The 17,061-nt window shown below is 44.9% G+C and overlaps 1 protein-coding gene across 7 annotated transcripts in view; it reads right to left on the reverse strand.

Moving 5' to 3' along the window:
* The window catches only part of pfas (phosphoribosylformylglycinamidine synthase), a 69,531-nt gene that overhangs the window by 25,144 nt on the left and 27,326 nt on the right, over positions 1-17,061 (reverse strand). For all 7 annotated transcript variants that reach the window (XM_020519153.2, XM_048620490.1, XM_048620488.1 and 4 more), the window contains 7 exons: positions 16,857-16,985; positions 11,018-11,091; positions 10,698-10,854; positions 10,090-10,151; positions 6,080-6,241; positions 5,401-5,511; positions 243-374 (listed from right to left, as the gene is read on the reverse strand). In XM_020519153.2, the coding sequence (XP_020374742.2) occupies positions 243-374; positions 5,401-5,511; positions 6,080-6,241; positions 10,090-10,151; positions 10,698-10,854; positions 11,018-11,091; positions 16,857-16,985 (827 nt within the window). The remainder of the gene's footprint in view (positions 1-242; positions 375-5,400; positions 5,512-6,079; positions 6,242-10,089; positions 10,152-10,697; positions 10,855-11,017; positions 11,092-16,856; positions 16,986-17,061) is intronic.

A 17,061-nucleotide genomic window follows, 5' to 3' on the forward strand; every position in this document is an offset into this window, starting at 1 on the left:
CCAGGACCAACCCCAAACAGCAACCAATTCAAACCTTGCCCACCTGAATCCCAGTCCAGTTCTGTCCGAGCCACAATTCAGTCTCCCTGTCAAACAGCAAATAAAGTATCACTATGCAGGAAACCCTGCAAACCTCCAACTTAGGGCAAGCCTGCCCTATCCCCAGTGATATGGCTCCTGCATATTTTACCTCAGACCCTCCTGATAGTTTGGTCACTCCTTTTATCAGAGCTCCCCCTTACCTTATTGGTCAGATATCGCTTGCTTGCCACAGACGGCAGTCGTAGTACACGGCTCAGAGCATCCCTCACTGTAAGATTGTCAGGAAGGACCAGAGGTTTAACGTCAGGCTTTATACGATTCAATGTGAACTCCTGCAGAAACAAAGACAGTGCAGAGTGAAGGGAAATGCTGGAAAACACCAACATTTGATGTGATATGCCCTTTTGTCAGTATGCGGTCTTGAGGGGTGTGGAGTGGAACAAAAAAAAATACAGAGGAACATGCCCTTTAACCGACTAAGACTACGCCAACATGATGCCTTTCTAAACTAAAAACCTTCTCCCTCTATGAGATCCATGTCCCTCTATTCCATGTCTATTCATGTATCTATAAAGATGCCTCTTAAACGTTGCTGTTGTATCTGTTTTTAACCACTTCCTCTGGCAGTGTATTCCAGGCATTTACCACCCTCTGTCCAAAAAAAAACTTACCTCATCTCCTTTAAACTTCCCCCTATTACCTTAAAGCCATGCCCCCTGCTAACTGACATCTGCATCCTGGGAAAAAGATTCTGACTATCCATTCCCCTTATCATCTTGTAAACCTTTATCAGGATGCTCCTCAGTCTCCCGCGTTTATCTGAAAACAAACCGAGTTTGTCCAATCTCCCTCATAGCTACTGTCCTTGAAACCAGGCCTGTTTAACCTTTTCTGCATTCTCTCCAAAGCCTTCACATCCCTCTGGTAGTGTGGCAACCAGAACTGTAAGCAATACTTCAAATGCGGCCACTCAAGTTCTATAGAGCTGCAACACAACTTGCCAATTTTTATACTGTCTGCCCCAGCTGATGATGGCAAGCATGCCATTTGCCTTTTTGATCACCTCATCCACTTGTATTGCCAACTTCAGGAAACTGTGGACCTGTACACCTAGCTCCCTCTGTACATTAATGCTTCATTTACTGTATACTTCACTCCTGCATTAGACTTTCTGAAATGCATCACCTCACATTTGTCTTGATCGAAACTTTCCAAACATCAAGAGAAGCTGGCGCAGGGGGTGGTGGCGGTGCTGGCATGATTGGAACCCTAAGCAATCATGGAACAAGAGACAAGGTTGAGGCTGGTGCAGAATTAGAGAGCATGTGAAAAAAACAAGGCAGGCAAGAGTACGAGGGAAAATTGATGAATTGAACTGGATTTATTTCAATGTAAGAAGCCTGACAGGCAAGGCAGATGAATTCAGGATGTGGAAATGCCAGTGTTAGACTGGGTCAGAAGTCACATAACTTCAGGTTATGGACCAAAAGGTTTATTTGAAATCACAAGCTTTCAGAATGCTGCTCCTTCATCAGGTGAAGTGACAACGGAGCAGCACTCCGAAAGCTTATGATTTCAAATAAACCAAATGAATTCAGGGCGTGGATGGGATGGGGATATCACTTATTACAGAATCATGACTGAGGGAGGGATAGGATCGGTAGCTCAAATGTTCCGAGGTACAGATGCTGTAGGAAGGATAGAAGTCGAGGCAATAGACGTGGGGGATTGGGAAAACATCATGGCAGCACTTAGACAGGATATTCCCGAGGTATCGTTCAATGAAGCTATATGGGTGGAACTGAGAAATAAAAAAGGGGGTGATCAATTTGTATAATAGGCAGCCCCAGTCAGTGGGAAATTGAGGAGTAAATATGTAGGGAAATTGCCGATAGGTGCAAGAATAATAGGGTTGTAACAGTAGGAGATTTTAACTTTCCAAATATATACTGGAACCGTCATAGTGTTAAGGGATTGGATGAAAGGGAATTTGGTAAGTGTATTCAAGAAAACACTCAAATCAGTAAGCAGATGGCCCTACTAGAGGGGCAAAATTCAGCCTCCTCTTGGGAAATAAGGCAGGGCAAGTGATTGAGGTGTTATTGGGAGAGTATTTTGGGACCAGTGACCACAGTTATGGAAAAGGATAGGCCTGGTCCACAAGTTAGAGTTATAACGTGGGACAAGGCCAGTTTTGATGGCATTAAACAGGAACATGCAAAAGTTGATCGTGGGAGGCTGTTCACAGGTAAAGGGACGTCTGACAAGTGGGAGGCTTTCAAATGTGAGACAAGAGTTCAGGTACAGCATAGAGTCATACAGCACGAAAACAGACCTTTCGGTCCAACCAGTCTATGCCGAACATAATCCCAAACTAAATTAGTCCCACCTGTTTGATCCTGGCCCTATCCCTCCAAACCTGTCCTATTCATGTAGTTATCAGAATGTCTTAAAATTTTGTGATGTACCCAAATCTACCACTTCCTCAGGAAGTTCATTCCAGCTGCAAACCACCCTCTACGTTAAAAAAAAATTACCTCTGTCTTTTTAAAATCTCTGTCCTCTCACTTTAAAAATATGTCCCCTAGTCTTGAAATCCCCCAAAACTAGGGAAAAGATAACTACCATTAATTCTATCTACACCTCTCATTTTATAAACATCTATCAGGTCACCTCTCTACCCAGCCTCTCTTTATAACTGAAACCTTCTGTACCTGGCAACATCCTGGTAAATCTCTTCTGAACTCTCCAGCTTAATAATATCCTTCCTATAACTGGGGTAACCAGTACTGGACAACATTCCACAAGAGGCCTCAATGTCCTGTAAACCTCAACATGCCTTCCCAACTCTTATACTCAAAAGAACTGTGCAATGAAAATAAGTATGTTTTCACGTGAAGGGCAAGGCTGGAAGAAGGGAACACTGAATAACTGGAGAAATTGAGGCTCTGGTCAAGAACAAGAAGGAACCACATGTCAGGTATGGACAGCATGGACACCCCTTGAGTGTTGGGGATGTAGGAGTACACTTAAGAGGAAAATCAGGAGGACAAAAAGGGGACATGAGATAGCCTTGGCAGATCAGGTTAAGGGGAATCAGAGGAGATTCTACAAGTATATCAAGGGCAAGAGAGTAACTAGGGGGAGAAAAGGACCCCTTAAAGATCAACAAGGCCATTTGTGTGTGGAACCATAGGAGATGGGTGATAAACAAATGCTTCGAATCAAAATTTACTGTGGAAAAGACATAGAAGCTAGGAGACTCGGGGAAATAAATAGTGATATCTTAAAGAGTCCACATTACAGAAGAGGAGGCACCAGAGGTCCTAAAATGCTAAAGGTAGGTAAATCCCTGGAACTTGATCAAGTGTATCCCCAGGACATTGTGGGAAGCTAGGGAAGAAATTGCAGGGCTTCTAGCAGAGAAATTTATATCAATCGGCAGCCACAGGTGAGGAGCTAATGTTGTGCCATTATTTAAGAAAGGCTGCAACGAAATGTCAGGGAACTACAGACCAGTGAGCCTGATGTCAGTGGTGGGGATTCTGAGACACAAAATGTATATGCATTTTGAAAGACAAGGACTGATTGGGGATAGTCAGATGGCTTTGTGCATGGGAAGTAGTGCCTCACAAACTTAATTGAGTTGTTTTCGAAGAAGCGACCAAGAAGATAGATGAAGGCAGTGTGGTAGATGTCTACATTGACTTCAGCTAGGCCTTCGATAAGGTTCCGCATGGTAGATAGGTTAGTAGGGAGAGCTAGCCAACTGGATACAAAATTGGCTTGATAGTAGGAAACAGAGGGTGGTGGCAGAGGGTTGTTGTTCAGACTTGAGGCCTGTGACCAGCGGTATACCACAAGGATCGAGGATGGGTCCACTGTTGCTTGTCGTTTACAAACCATTTGGATGAAAGTACAGGAAGAATGATTAGTAAGTCTGCGGATGACACCAAAATTGGTGGCATAGTGGACAATGAAGAAGGTTATTTAAAAGTACAATGAGATCTCGATCAACTGGGCCGAGGAAGAGCAGATGAAGTTTAATTTAGTTAAATGTGGGATATTGCATTTTGGTGAGACAAACCAGGACAGAACTTACACAGTTAGTGGTGGGCCCTGGGGAGAGCTGTCGAATAGTGAGACTCAGGGATGCAAGTCTCTTGAAAGCGGTATCACGGGTAAACAGGGTAGTGAAGGTGGCATTTGGCACACTTGCCTTCATTAGTCAGAACACTGAGTTAGGAGTTGGCAAGTCAAGACAATTGTCAGGCCGCTTTTGGAGTACTGTGTACAATTCTGGTTGCCATGCTTTGGGAAGTTTGTTATTAAACTGGAATGGGGGGAGAAAAATGATTTATAAAGACATTACCGAGACTGGAAGGTTTGAGTGATAAGGACAGGCTGGGACTCTTTCCCTGGTGCATTAGAGGCTGAGGGGTGGCCTTCTGCAGGTTTATAAAATCATGAGGGGCATAGATAAGGTGAATAGCCAAGGTACTTTGGTAGATGTGTCCAAAACTAGAAGGCATGGGTTGAAGGTGAGAGAAGATTGAGAGAGACTGGGGAGTGGGGGGCAACCTTTTCACACAGAGGGTGGGAGCGTACATGGAATGAGCTGCCAGATGAAGTGGTAAAAGCATGTACAATTACAACATTTGTGATGCTACATGCCTCTAAGAGGGATTTGTCTATTCTGGTTCTTTTGAAGATGTTGTAAACCTGGCACCAAGGTATCTGCTCAGAGGAAAGTAGAATAAATAGTTTTGGGTTTTTTTTAAAAAAGGTGGGCAAAAGAAGCATGAGTGGGTGGAGTCAGGCTCACTCAAAGCCAGGGTTTTAGTTTTTGCTTTCAGTTGCTGAAGTTGGGTTTTTTGGGAGTTGAAGCTGCTAGATACAGCTCTCTTTCAGCTGTGAAGAAAAGCCTGGGTTCTCTCTCTGCTGCTAGATTCATTCTTTCAGTTTTTCCTTCCTCCAAGACTGGAGGGGATAGCAAATGAGAGAAATCTCTTTTCACATGCAATGGCTTGCCATCAATGAATCCCCATTATGAATGTCCTGAGGGTTACCCAAAACTGACTGGACTAGCCAGAAAAATACTGTGGCTACAAGAATTATTTAGGATCCTGTAATGAGTACCTTACAACAGAGCGGGCTTGAGAAATCTAGAACTCTCATGATCCACTCTCACCAATTCCCATTCCGTCTACTTCTGATACACATAGCCCAGCTGAAGTTGTGAATGAACAATGGAAATTAGCATGCCTTGTAGCCTCTTCCTGCAGCTGGATCTTAACCTTGGACATTGGTTAAAGCTAACCTTTCACCTGCCCTATACCACAATCCTCTTTTCCTCACCTTCTGGGGCATTTTCCCCAGGACCCAGTCGAGCTTGAGATCCACAGGATGACTTGCTTGTTGGTTCAGCTCTGCTTTCACTGGAGTGTCCCAATCATCGACTAGCACAATCTGTAAAACAACACAGTCAGTAACGTCTGTTCAATGAAACCCATTAGCCTACAGTGCTGGCTTCTCCACACAGCCAGCCAATCACTGCTCATCAGTCCAGCCCCACTAATCGCAGCCTAGTTCCCCTTCCCAACAATAAACCACAGCCCATCCCCTTCCGGAGCAGCCAATCAATGCCAACCTCACCCCTCCCTACCAGCCAATTGCTGTCTGTCAGCCCTCTGCCAGCAAATCACTGCCATTCCACCTAGTCCCAGACACCCACACAATGAACCCCAATGTTCACATCCCAATCCCCTCACTTAGCCTTCTTCCTGCACTAAGCCCCATCTCCCACCCCTCTACACTAACCCTACCTGCACCAATCCCCAATACCCACATCTTAATCCCTACACTGAACCCTGCACCCCCATCTCGCACCTCCCCACATTAACCCCAACTCGCACTGAGCTCTGACTCCTGAACTGACCCCCATTGCACAAACCCCCCAAAACAAATGCAAAGCCTGATTCCACCTGCCAAACCCAGCAAAACCCTCCCTCCTAAGTGGTATGGAGGTTTCACCAACCTTTCCATCTCCTGTTATTTTACCCACAAAATCAACTGGACATTTCTCGCGATCACAGATGGCTCGGAGAAATGCTGAGTCCTTGGAGCGCATTAGAAGAGCATTTGATTCTTGATACTCAGCTCCCCACAGCTCGAGCACACTCAGAGTTGGATCCCCCACCTGTAATGACAGGAAACATATTCAAGGGCCACATTCCTACAGGCATCTCCCATGTTCAATGATAGGGCCAGAGTGATGACCGATGTTCCCATGTTTGGAGGTTCAGTGCAAGGTAAGAATACTTAATATGTCCAAGGTTTTGGCAGTAGATTTGTAGCTCGGGTTGTGGGTGTTGAGGTTGTTTGGCTTGCCGAGCTGGTTTCTTGTTTCGCAGACGTTTTGTTACCATGCTTGGTAACATCCTCAGTGCAGCCTCCGATGGAGTGTCGGTGTGTTTTCCCGCCTGCTTTTTAAACTCTGGGGTCCGTTGAGATCGATTGCCTCACTTCTGGTTTTCCTTCGTAGTGGATTGTATATGGGGTCGAGTTCAATGTGTTTATTAATAGCCTGCTTCGTGGAGTGCCATGATTCTTGGAATTCTCGTGCCTGTCTCTGCCTAGCCTGTCCCAGGATCTTGGTGTTGTCCCAGTCGAAGTGGTGGTTCTCCTTGTCCATGTGGATTGAGATGAGTGCATATTGGTCGTGCCTTTTTGTAGCCAGTTGGTGTTAGTGTACTCTTATTGTTAGTTTCCTTCCTGTTTGTCCAATGTAGTGTTTCGCGCAGTCTCTGCAAGGGGTCTTGAGAATGACATTGGTCCTGTCCATGGCAGGGAGTGAGTCCTTGGCTCGGGTGAGCAGTTGTCGTAGGGTTGACGTGGGCTTGTGTGCCACTCTGATGCCCAGCGGACGTAGGAGTTTTATGGTGAGTTCCGACGTGTTTCTGATATAGGGCAGTGTGATGAGTGTGTTGGGACGTGTAGTCTCTTTCTGATGCTGTTCGTGTAGGCATCTTCTGACCCAATTCTTTGGATATCCATTATTCTTGAAAACCTGGAAGAAGTATTCTTCTTCTTGGCATAATTCCGTGTTGCTGCAGTGTGTTGTTACCCTTTTAAATAGCGTTCGCACGCAGCTTCGTTTGTGTGCGCTGGGATGGTTACTGTTGAAGTTCAGTACCTGGTCTGTGTGTGGGGCTTTTCTGTGTACTTTCCATTTGCAGTTCCCCATTTGTCTTGCGCTCTACCATGACGTCCAGGAATGGGAGCTGTTTGTTCTTCTCCTCCTCTCTGGTGAATTTTATTCCGGTGAGGGTGTTGTTTATAAGTTTGTGTAACTCCTCTAATTTTGTCTGTTTAATGATGACAAAAGGTGGTGTCTACGTAGCGTATCCATAGTTTTGGTTGGATTTGCGGAAGGGCAGTCCTTTCTAATCTTTGCATCACTGCTTCTGCTATGAGTCCGGAGATAGGCGATCCCATGGGTGTCCTGCTGACTTGCTTGTATGTTTGGCCGTTGAAAGTGAAGTGGATGGTCAGGCATAGGTCCAATAGTTTGAGCTATAAATCCAACCAAAACTGTGGATACGCTACGTGGACACCACCTTTGTCATCATTAAACGGACCAAATTAGAGGAGATATACGAACTTATAAATAACACCCTCACCGGAATAAAATTCACTAGAGAGGGGAAGAACAAACAGCTCCCATTCCTGGACATCATAGTAGAGCTCAAGACAAATGGGGAACTGCAAACGAAAGTACACCGAAAAGCCATACACACAGACCAGATACTGAACTTCAACAGTAACCATCCCAGCACACACAAACGAAACTGCGTGCGAACACTATTTAAAAGGGTAACAACACATTGCAGCAACACGGAATTATGCCAAGAAGAAGAATACCTCTTCCAGGTTTTCAAGGATAATGGATATCCAAAGAATTGGGTCAGAAGATGCCTACACGAACAGCATCAGAAAGAGACTACACGTCCCAACACACCCATCACACTGCCCTATATCAGAAACACGTCGGAACTCACCATAAAACTCCTACGTCCGCTGGGCATCAGAGTGGCACACAAGCCCACGTCAACCCTACAACAACTGCTCACCCGAACCAAGGACCCACTTCCTGCCATGGACAGGACCAATGTCATTCTCAAGATCCCCTGCAGAGACTGCGCGAAACACTACATCGGACAAACAGGAAGGAAACTAACAATAAGAGTACATGAACACCAACTGGCTACAAAAAGGCACGACCAATACGCACTCATCTCAATCCACATGGACAAGGAGAACCACCACTTCGACTGGGACAACACCAAGATCCTGGGACAGGCTAGGCAGAGACAAGCACGAGAATTCCGGGAATCATGGCACTCCACGAAGCATGCTATTAATAAACACATTGAACTCGACCCCATATACAATCCACTACGAAGGAAAACCAGAAGTGAGGCAATTGATCTCAACAGGCCCCAGAGTTTAAAAACCAGGCGGGAAAACACACCGACACTTCATTGGAGGCCGCACTGAAGATGTTGGAAGCATGGTAACAAAACGTCTGCGAAACAAGAAACCAGCTCGGCGAGCCAACCAACCTCAACAAGCTCAACTTAATGTGTGCTCTATGTGTTTGCTGATGAAGAGGAATCTGACAAAATTTCAGAGACAGAGAGACAGCAAAGGCACTGGATAGTGTGAAAATTGAGGAGTGGGGCTTACTACAAAGACTGCCGGTACGAAGGGTAAATCAGTCACCTGGGCTTGCACCTCAACTTGATGAGAATGGTGGGGGAGAAAATAATGAAACAGCTTGCTATAATCACTCAATTTCCCCAAAATACAGGGATGTCAGAGGATTGAAGAACAGCAAATGTAGCAGGCAGGTGCGCGATATGGGCTGAGAGTGGGCAAGCAGAGAAACAGTGCAACAGAGTTTAAATGAAAGTGAGCCATGGACCTAATTTTGGTTATGGAGAAGATTTCCATGATAATTTCACCATAAAAGCCAGTTCTGGGATTAAAAGTTGTCCAACTGCAGTTCTGAGGAAGGGTCACCGGACCCGAAACATTAACTGTTTTTTCCTTCACAGATGCTGTCAGACCTGCTGAGCTTTTCCAGCAACTTTGTTTTTGTTCCTGATTCACAGCATCAGCAGTTCTTTCGGTTTCTACAGAAGTAGAATGACAGAATGCCTTCAGGTTCACTTTGAAAGGGTTATGACAGAACTGTGTGTCTATTTAAGGGGCAGAATAAATACAACTTGAAAGAGATTTCTGGTTGCTTTAAATGCTTTTGCAATACAAGCTGTCCCCTGAAACTGTTTCAGAGATAGTAGGAACTGCAGATGCTGGAGAATCTGAGGTAACAAGGAGTAGAGCTGGATGAACACAGCAGGTCAAGCAGCAGAGGAGCAGGAAAGCTGACATTTCAGGTCTAGACCCTTCTACAGAAAATAAAAAAGATTTTTTTCTGAAGAAGGGTCTAGACCTGAAACGTTAGCTTTCCTACTCCTCTGATGCTGCTCGGCCTGCTGTGCTCATCCAGCTCTACACCTTGTTATCCCCGAAAGTGTTTAATCACTTTGTTTTAGTTTGTGTGTTACAATTGAAGGATTTCAAGTATCTTTGAGTTATCAGTCTCTACAGACATCATTAGCTGATCGTGATTGAAAGATAAGGAAACAGATTTCAGCATTTGGCGAGAGATACAGGGGTAACATGAAGAAGAAATTCTTCATGTGGCTATTACATCAAACTCTGACTAAAAATGTGACAGGAGCTGCAATTTTACTTGAGGAAATAAACATGCAGCGGTAAAGAGGGAAAATGGAATGGACTACAGGACAGACAGCCATGGTCACAATGGGCTGAACAGCCCTTTTCTGTGCTCGTATGACTTGCTATTGATGAATAAGTCAGAAACGATATCTGAACCCATAATCATCCACATTCAGTCTGTGCTGCTTCCAATTAATTTGGTGATGCTAACACCATCCACTGTGTCAAGAACATGCTCACCTTAAATTTGCTGGTGTAAATTGTGGCCCCAGCTGGCTCACTCAGCTCCTTCAACACATTACCTACACGGTAGAAGAGAACCATCAGCTCTATATAACAGGCTAAATACAGATAGTAGTAACTACTCTCAAACAGACTATAGAAAAACAAAATCCCCAGCCCACTCTCATTCATTCACAAAATCCCAAAAACCCAAATTTCTTCTCATTCACTCTCATTGTACAAAATCCTAAAGGATTCAAACCCCTTTTTCATTCATTCCCACTGTACACAATCCCAATGGACCAAACCCCTTCTCATTCTCTCCCACTGTATAGTCTTAAAGGACCCAAAATCCCTCTTCACTCACTCCAACCATGCACTTTCCCAGTGGATTCAAACCCCTTCCCATTCACTGACACATGGACCCAAATGCCTTCCCATTCAAACCCTCTGTACACAATCACAAGAAACTACAAAGGCATTCCAATGTCACACGCTCTTGCAGCTATCACAAAGCACTCTGCCCATCATGTTCCAATCATCAACATGTGCAGCCTATTAGATTCCAGTTGTGCTGACTAATGAGACTCAACCCCAGCCTCTTGGCTGAAGGTATCTCCACGTACCATTGCCTCCTGCTCCCTGGTCATGGATGCTACAGATAGGATTGTTGTCCCGGCTCTCTATGCAGGCTCGCAAAGCTCGGTTCATCTTCTGCTCCATCTCAGCATCCCCTCTTTGCACAGCTCCAAAATCCAGCTCTGCTGTGTTGTCTCCTTGCACCTAGGGCAAGAGGAGAACAAGAGGAGAGTAACTATGTCAGAAACAGGAGCTGGCTCTCCGTTCTTCAGGCTTCCTCTCACTTACCACTCCACCACTGCCTCCAACCCAATGCCTCAACAGTGCAGCTCCCTGTCCCTCAATAATACATCACACTGACTCTTACCTGGATTGAGGAGGCTGCCCCACCTCCCACTCCAATTCGATAGACTGGGCCTCCGATCTTCACCACCTCCATCTCTGAAACCAGAGAGATAGGTCAGTGCAGGCAGTCAAAATACACAGAAAACACAACAGGGAGTGGCAAAAATAGGCGGGTCAGAGCTATTTTGATGGCTTGCGTTGACAAGGCACGAGCCCCTGGTTACCTTGGTTACCTCTAATAAAACTCTGGTGAATGGAGGCCCAGTCAAACCAATCTCGCTTCATGACAGGGTCCTTCCATCCCTAGTGTCAGCCTAGTGAATCTCCTCTGCACTCCCTTTACAGCAATATATCCTTTTAGGTGGGGAGATCAAAACTGCACACTATACGCCTGGTGTGGTTTCACCAAGGTCCTCTTCAATTGCAGTGAGACACCTCTACTTCTGAACTCAAATCCTCTTGCAATGAAGGCCAATAAGCCATCTGCCTTCTAAACTGCTTCCTGCATATCTTCGTCTACTTTCATCGACAGGTATTCAAAGACATCAGATTTCTTAGTCCATCCACACTTCTCAATAAGTTGCCATTTAAATAATACACTTCCCTTCATTTTTTGTTTACAAAGTGTATAACTTCACATTTAGCCATGCTATACTGTATGTGTACATGTTTGCCCACTCACTCAGTCTAGATCACCCTGAAGCTTCCTTGCAAAATCCTTATCAGCCAGAGGACAGAACAAAGGGGTCAGCATGTGGGCCCTGATGCACAGGTCAATAATCAATGCAGAGGTTACAATACTCAGGACTGAGGTTAGTGCAGGGATTCTTATATCCCCTCAGTAAATAACAGGCTAACCTGGTACATGACTCTCACCAGAAGACCAGGAGTTTGAAAAGAGCCAAAAAATAAAATGTCTGTTTGCAGCCCTTTTCAAAGGGGCATTTTATTGGACCAGACAAGTTTCATTACGGAGCTGCATATACTGTGCTAAAGTGGGAAATGTGATACAGGGTCTGCTCCAGGGAGCAGTCTCAGTTCTTGCACTCAACTTGCTGGGGTGAACTCAAGACCAGTTTGGGTAACTTAGTCAGCTGGATCCAAATTTGGCTTACTGGCAAGAGACAGAGGATAGTGGTTGTTGGATTTGCCCATGGCTGAAGGTAACATAAAATGGCTGCATGTGGTTTTTAGCTATCATAAGATGGCTGAAGAGTATTGTTAGTTGAAACAGTAGTTCCATAGTCAGAATCGTGGCATTCATGCACATGGTAACCAGGTACATGAAGGAAGTGCCTTGTAGAACACAATCAGCCTTTGACACAGAAAATCGTTCTGATAAAAACACTCTGGAAAAACCTGGAGACCTTTTAACCTGCTAGTTCAAAATTTAGTAAAGAGAACAAAACCAGAAGTTGCTGGAAAAGCTCAGCAGGTCTGGCAGCATCTGTGAAGAAAAAAATCAGAGTTAACATTTCAGGTCCGGTGACCCTCCCTGAGAACTCGGTTTTCCAGCAACTTCTGGTTTTGTTCTTGATTTACAGCAGCCACAGTTCTTCCGTTTTTTTTTGATAAAGAGAACTGTCTGATCCCACAATAATCAATACTTTTAAAATAACTTAGATGGGTATACAGGCCCTTCGGCTCAAATTGGTCCATGTTGCTCACTCATCTAGTTCCAATTGCCCGCATTTGGTCCATATCCCTCTAAACCCTTCCCATCCACGTACCTATCCAAATGTTTTTTTAAATATTGCTATTGTACCTGCCTCACCACTTTCTCTGGCAGCCCATTCCACAAATGCACCATTCTCTGCGTGAAGAAGTTGCCCTCTCACCTTAAACCTGTGCCCTCTTGTTTTCAATTCCCCATCCTTGGGAAAAAGACAATATGCATTAATCCTATCGATGCCCCCCATGATTTTATACACCTCATTCTCCTACATTCCAAGGAATAAAGTCCTATCCTGGCCAACCTCTCCCTATAACTCAGGCCTACTAGTCCTGGCAATATCCTTATAGATCTTCTTTGCACACTTTCCAGTTTAAATATGTCTTTCCCATAACAGGATGGCCAAAACTGTACAAGATATTCCAAGTGCAGCCTCACCAACAACTTATACCACTGTAACATCCCAACTCCTATACTCAATGCCTTGATGGTGAAGGCCAGCATGCTAAATACCTTCTTCACCACCCTGTCCACCTGTGACGTTGCTTTCAACGAACTATATACTTGTACTCCTAGGTCCCTCTATTCCACAACGCTCCTCAGCACCTTACCATTTACTGTACAAGTCCTACCTTTGTGTGACTTTCCAAAATGCAACACCTCACACTTATCTGTATTGAATTGCATTTGCCAATCCTCAGCCCGCTTCCCCATCTGATCAAGAACCCTCTAAACTTTTGACAACCTTCCTCACTCCACAATACCTCCTAATGTTATTATCCACCAACTTACTAACCATGCTTTGTACATTCACATCAGATCATTTATGTAAACAACAAACAACAAAGGTCGCAGCACCGACCCCTGTGGCACACCATTAGTCACAGACCTCCAGTCCGAGAAACAACTTTCAACCATAACCCACTGCTTTCTACCATCGAGCCAATTTTTAATCCAATTAGCTAGGTTTCCCTGGATCCCACGCGACCTAACTATGACTAGCCTGCCATGCGGGACCCTGTCAAAGGCCTTACTAAAGTCCATATGGCCAACATCCATTGTCCTACCCTCATCCATCCCCTCAGTTACCGCTTTGAAAAACTCAGATTTGTCAGACATGACTTCCCATGCACAAATCCATGCTGACTATTCCTTATCAGACCTTGACTATCCAAATGTTGGTTGATCCTGACCCTCAGTATCCTCTCCAATAACTTGCCTACCACTGATGTCAGGCTCACTGTCCTGTAGTTCCCTGGCTTGTCTTTGCTGCCTTTCTTAAACAACAGAACAACATTAGCCACCTTCCAGTCTTCTGGAACTTCACCAGTGGCTAAAGATCAAGAAAAATTCTCTGCAAGGGCCTCTGCAATTTCTTCCCTAGCCTCCCACACTGTCAGAGGATGGGCTTGATCAGGCCCAGGGGATTTATCCACCTTAATGCACTTTAAGGCTGCAAACACCTCCTCTCTGGTAATGTATATGTGGTCCAAAACATTCCCATTTATTTCCCTTATTTTCTCAGCATCCACGATTGTCTCCTCAGTAAACATTGAGGAGAAATATTCATTAAAAATCTCTCCCATCTCCTGTGGCTCCATACATAGCTGGCCATGCTGATCTTTAAGAGGACCTATTCTCTCCCGAGCCACCCTTTTACTCTTAACATAGCTATAGAACTGCTTGGGATTATCTTTAACCTTATCTGCCAGATCAATCTCACACCATCTTTTTGCTCTTCTGATTTCCCTCGAGGGAACTCCTACACTTTTTACAGTCTTCTAGGTATTCACTCGAGCCTGTTAGCTGAAAGCCAAAGTATGCCTTCTTTTTCCTGACCAGAGCCTCAATATCACTTGTCAGCCATGGATCCCTAAACCCACCGGCTTTACCCTTCACCCCAACAGGGACATACTGTCCCTGGACTCTTGATATCCCACTTTTAAAAGCCTCCCATTTGCCAATTTCATTCTCCTTCAAACAAGACTCACCCAAATCGACTGCTGCTAGATCCTGCCTAATGGCCCTGCGCCAGTTTAGCACTTTAACCTGTGGACCTGTCCTATCTTTTTCCATAACTATGTTAAAACTAAGAGAGTTATGGTGACTGGACCCAAAGTGCTCTCTGACAGACACTTCAGTCACTTGCCCAACCTCGTTTCCCAAGAGGAGGTCCAGTGTTGCACCCTCCCGAGTATTGATTTAGGAAACTTTCTTGGACACATTTGACAAATTCTACCCTGTCCAGGCCTTTTATACTCTCAGTGGCCCACTCAATATGTTCAAATTATAAATGCAGCCATAAAACTAACAGCAGAGAACTTAACTCAATTCCTCTGGACAGGCAATCTTAGGCAGTAGAAACTTCTAGCCTGCTAGGATGGGAGATTGAATACTGTCAGTGCCTAATAAATGGAGACTTGATGGTGGGAAGGTTTAATAATTGGGGCAATTCTCAATACTGGAATGCGTTTGTGTAAGAAGTATTGTGAGAGCCTAAGGATAGATGATAAGGATGTCTAGGAAACAGAGATCATAGGAAGACCTAGGGTTGTCCATCATTGATCATGCATTCACAGAATTGGATGTGGGTGTCAGATGGGAGGAGGTGGAATGCACTTATGTCAATGTTACATACCATCATTGTAACATGGAATGTATGAACATATTGTACTTGACTGGGAGAGGTGGAAGTGTCTTGGAGACTGTCTCTAGTGACCTCTTCCAGGGTGTGTTGGTATGGAGCTCTGAATAAAGTTTGATCTGTGCTGAACATGGGACTCAAGACTTCTCTTTAAAATCCCTCTCTACCAGTGGTAGAAGGCTGTTTTTGTGAATGGAGGCCAGAGTCAAATGCCAGACGACAGGATCGGTGATGGGCCTTATTGCTGATTTATACATAAAGTCGTTGATGAGGATGTCAGGGTTGATAATCAGTAAATTTCAGGATGGCACAAAGATCAGTCATGTGGTTGACAGTGAAGGAGGTTACAGCAGGATATAAACGGATGGAGCCAGATGGATAGATAAATGGCAGATGGAATTTAAGAGTGATGTAATGCATTTTGGAAGACAAGAGTGTACTCAATGAATGGTAGGATGCTAGGAAGCTCAGAGGATCAGAAGGATCATTAGATGCTTGTCTATAAATCCCTGAGGTGGCAGGGCACGTTACTATGGTAATTAAGGTGGTACAGAGGACTCTTGCCCTTAACAGTCAAGGCACAGTTTGTAAGAAGAGGAAGGTTAGTTTGGAATGTTTCGGGTTTTGGTTAGGCCACGGCTGGCGTACTGTGTGCTGTTCTGGTCTCTGCACAATAGGAAAGATGGGACTGCACTGGAGCAGGTGCAGAGATTAACCAGGATGTTGCCCGGAATGCAGCAGCTATGAAGAGAGGCTGGATAAGCTCGGGTTGTTTTCTTTACAGCAGAGAAGTTTGGGGGAGGGGCGGGAGGAACCTGATTAGAGATGTGTCCCATTATGAGGGGCATGGTTCCTTTAGCTGTTACCCTTAACTGAAGGGTCAATAACAAGAAGCATTCTTTCAAGGTGAGTGGCAGGAGGATTTGATGAAATTATCTTTCAGAGTGATGGAGGTCTAGAAAGCACTGCCAGGGACAGTGGTTGAGGAGGGTAATCACAATTTTTTAAAAGTACTTGATGAACACTTGAAATGTCATAGTATTCAAGGCTAAGGGCCTGATGCTGGCAAAGGGACTAGTGCTGATTTAGTGTACACCTAAAACTGTCTCAATGGACCGAAACACCTTTTTTTAACTGTATGATTCCATGAAGGACTGTTTGAGAGGAAGTAAACACTGATGCAAAAAATGTTACTACCTAATATAACTACTGAACACTACCGGTATAGGCTGGACAATGTAAAGCTGCCTCCACACTTTTAAACTGAACATACAGCTTCCTCCACACTGCCCCCACCAAACACCCCCAGGACTGGCACAGTACATGGCTAGACACAGGGAAAAGTCCCCTCTTCTCTTTTAAACTGAGAGTAAAGCTTTCTCTAAACTGTCCCCATCAAACACTCCCTGAACTGGTACAACACAGGGTCAGATAAAGAGTAAAACACTCTCTGCACTGATCCTAACACTCGCTGGGCAGTCACAAAACACTACTGCAGAGCTGCCTCCCCCTCTCCACTGCCCCATGAGGTCAAACAGCACCCACCTGGATCTGGCTGCTCTTTGTGGATGTGCTGATCTTCAATGGTTCCAATCCCAGCGCTGAACATAATTGGTTTCAACCATTCCCTCCTCTCCTGATTAGGAAGCAGCATCCCAAATGACCGTGCAAATCCTGAAAAATGAAACAAAAGGCTTCGGTCAAACCTCCAGAGCCTGCAACCCAGTAAGCTCTAGAGTTACTTGGTCTG

Source organism: Rhincodon typus, chromosome 46 (genome assembly GCF_021869965.1).
Source record: "Rhincodon typus isolate 14 chromosome 46, sRhiTyp1.1, whole genome shotgun sequence".
NCBI lineage: Eukaryota > Metazoa > Chordata > Chondrichthyes > Orectolobiformes > Rhincodontidae > Rhincodon > Rhincodon typus.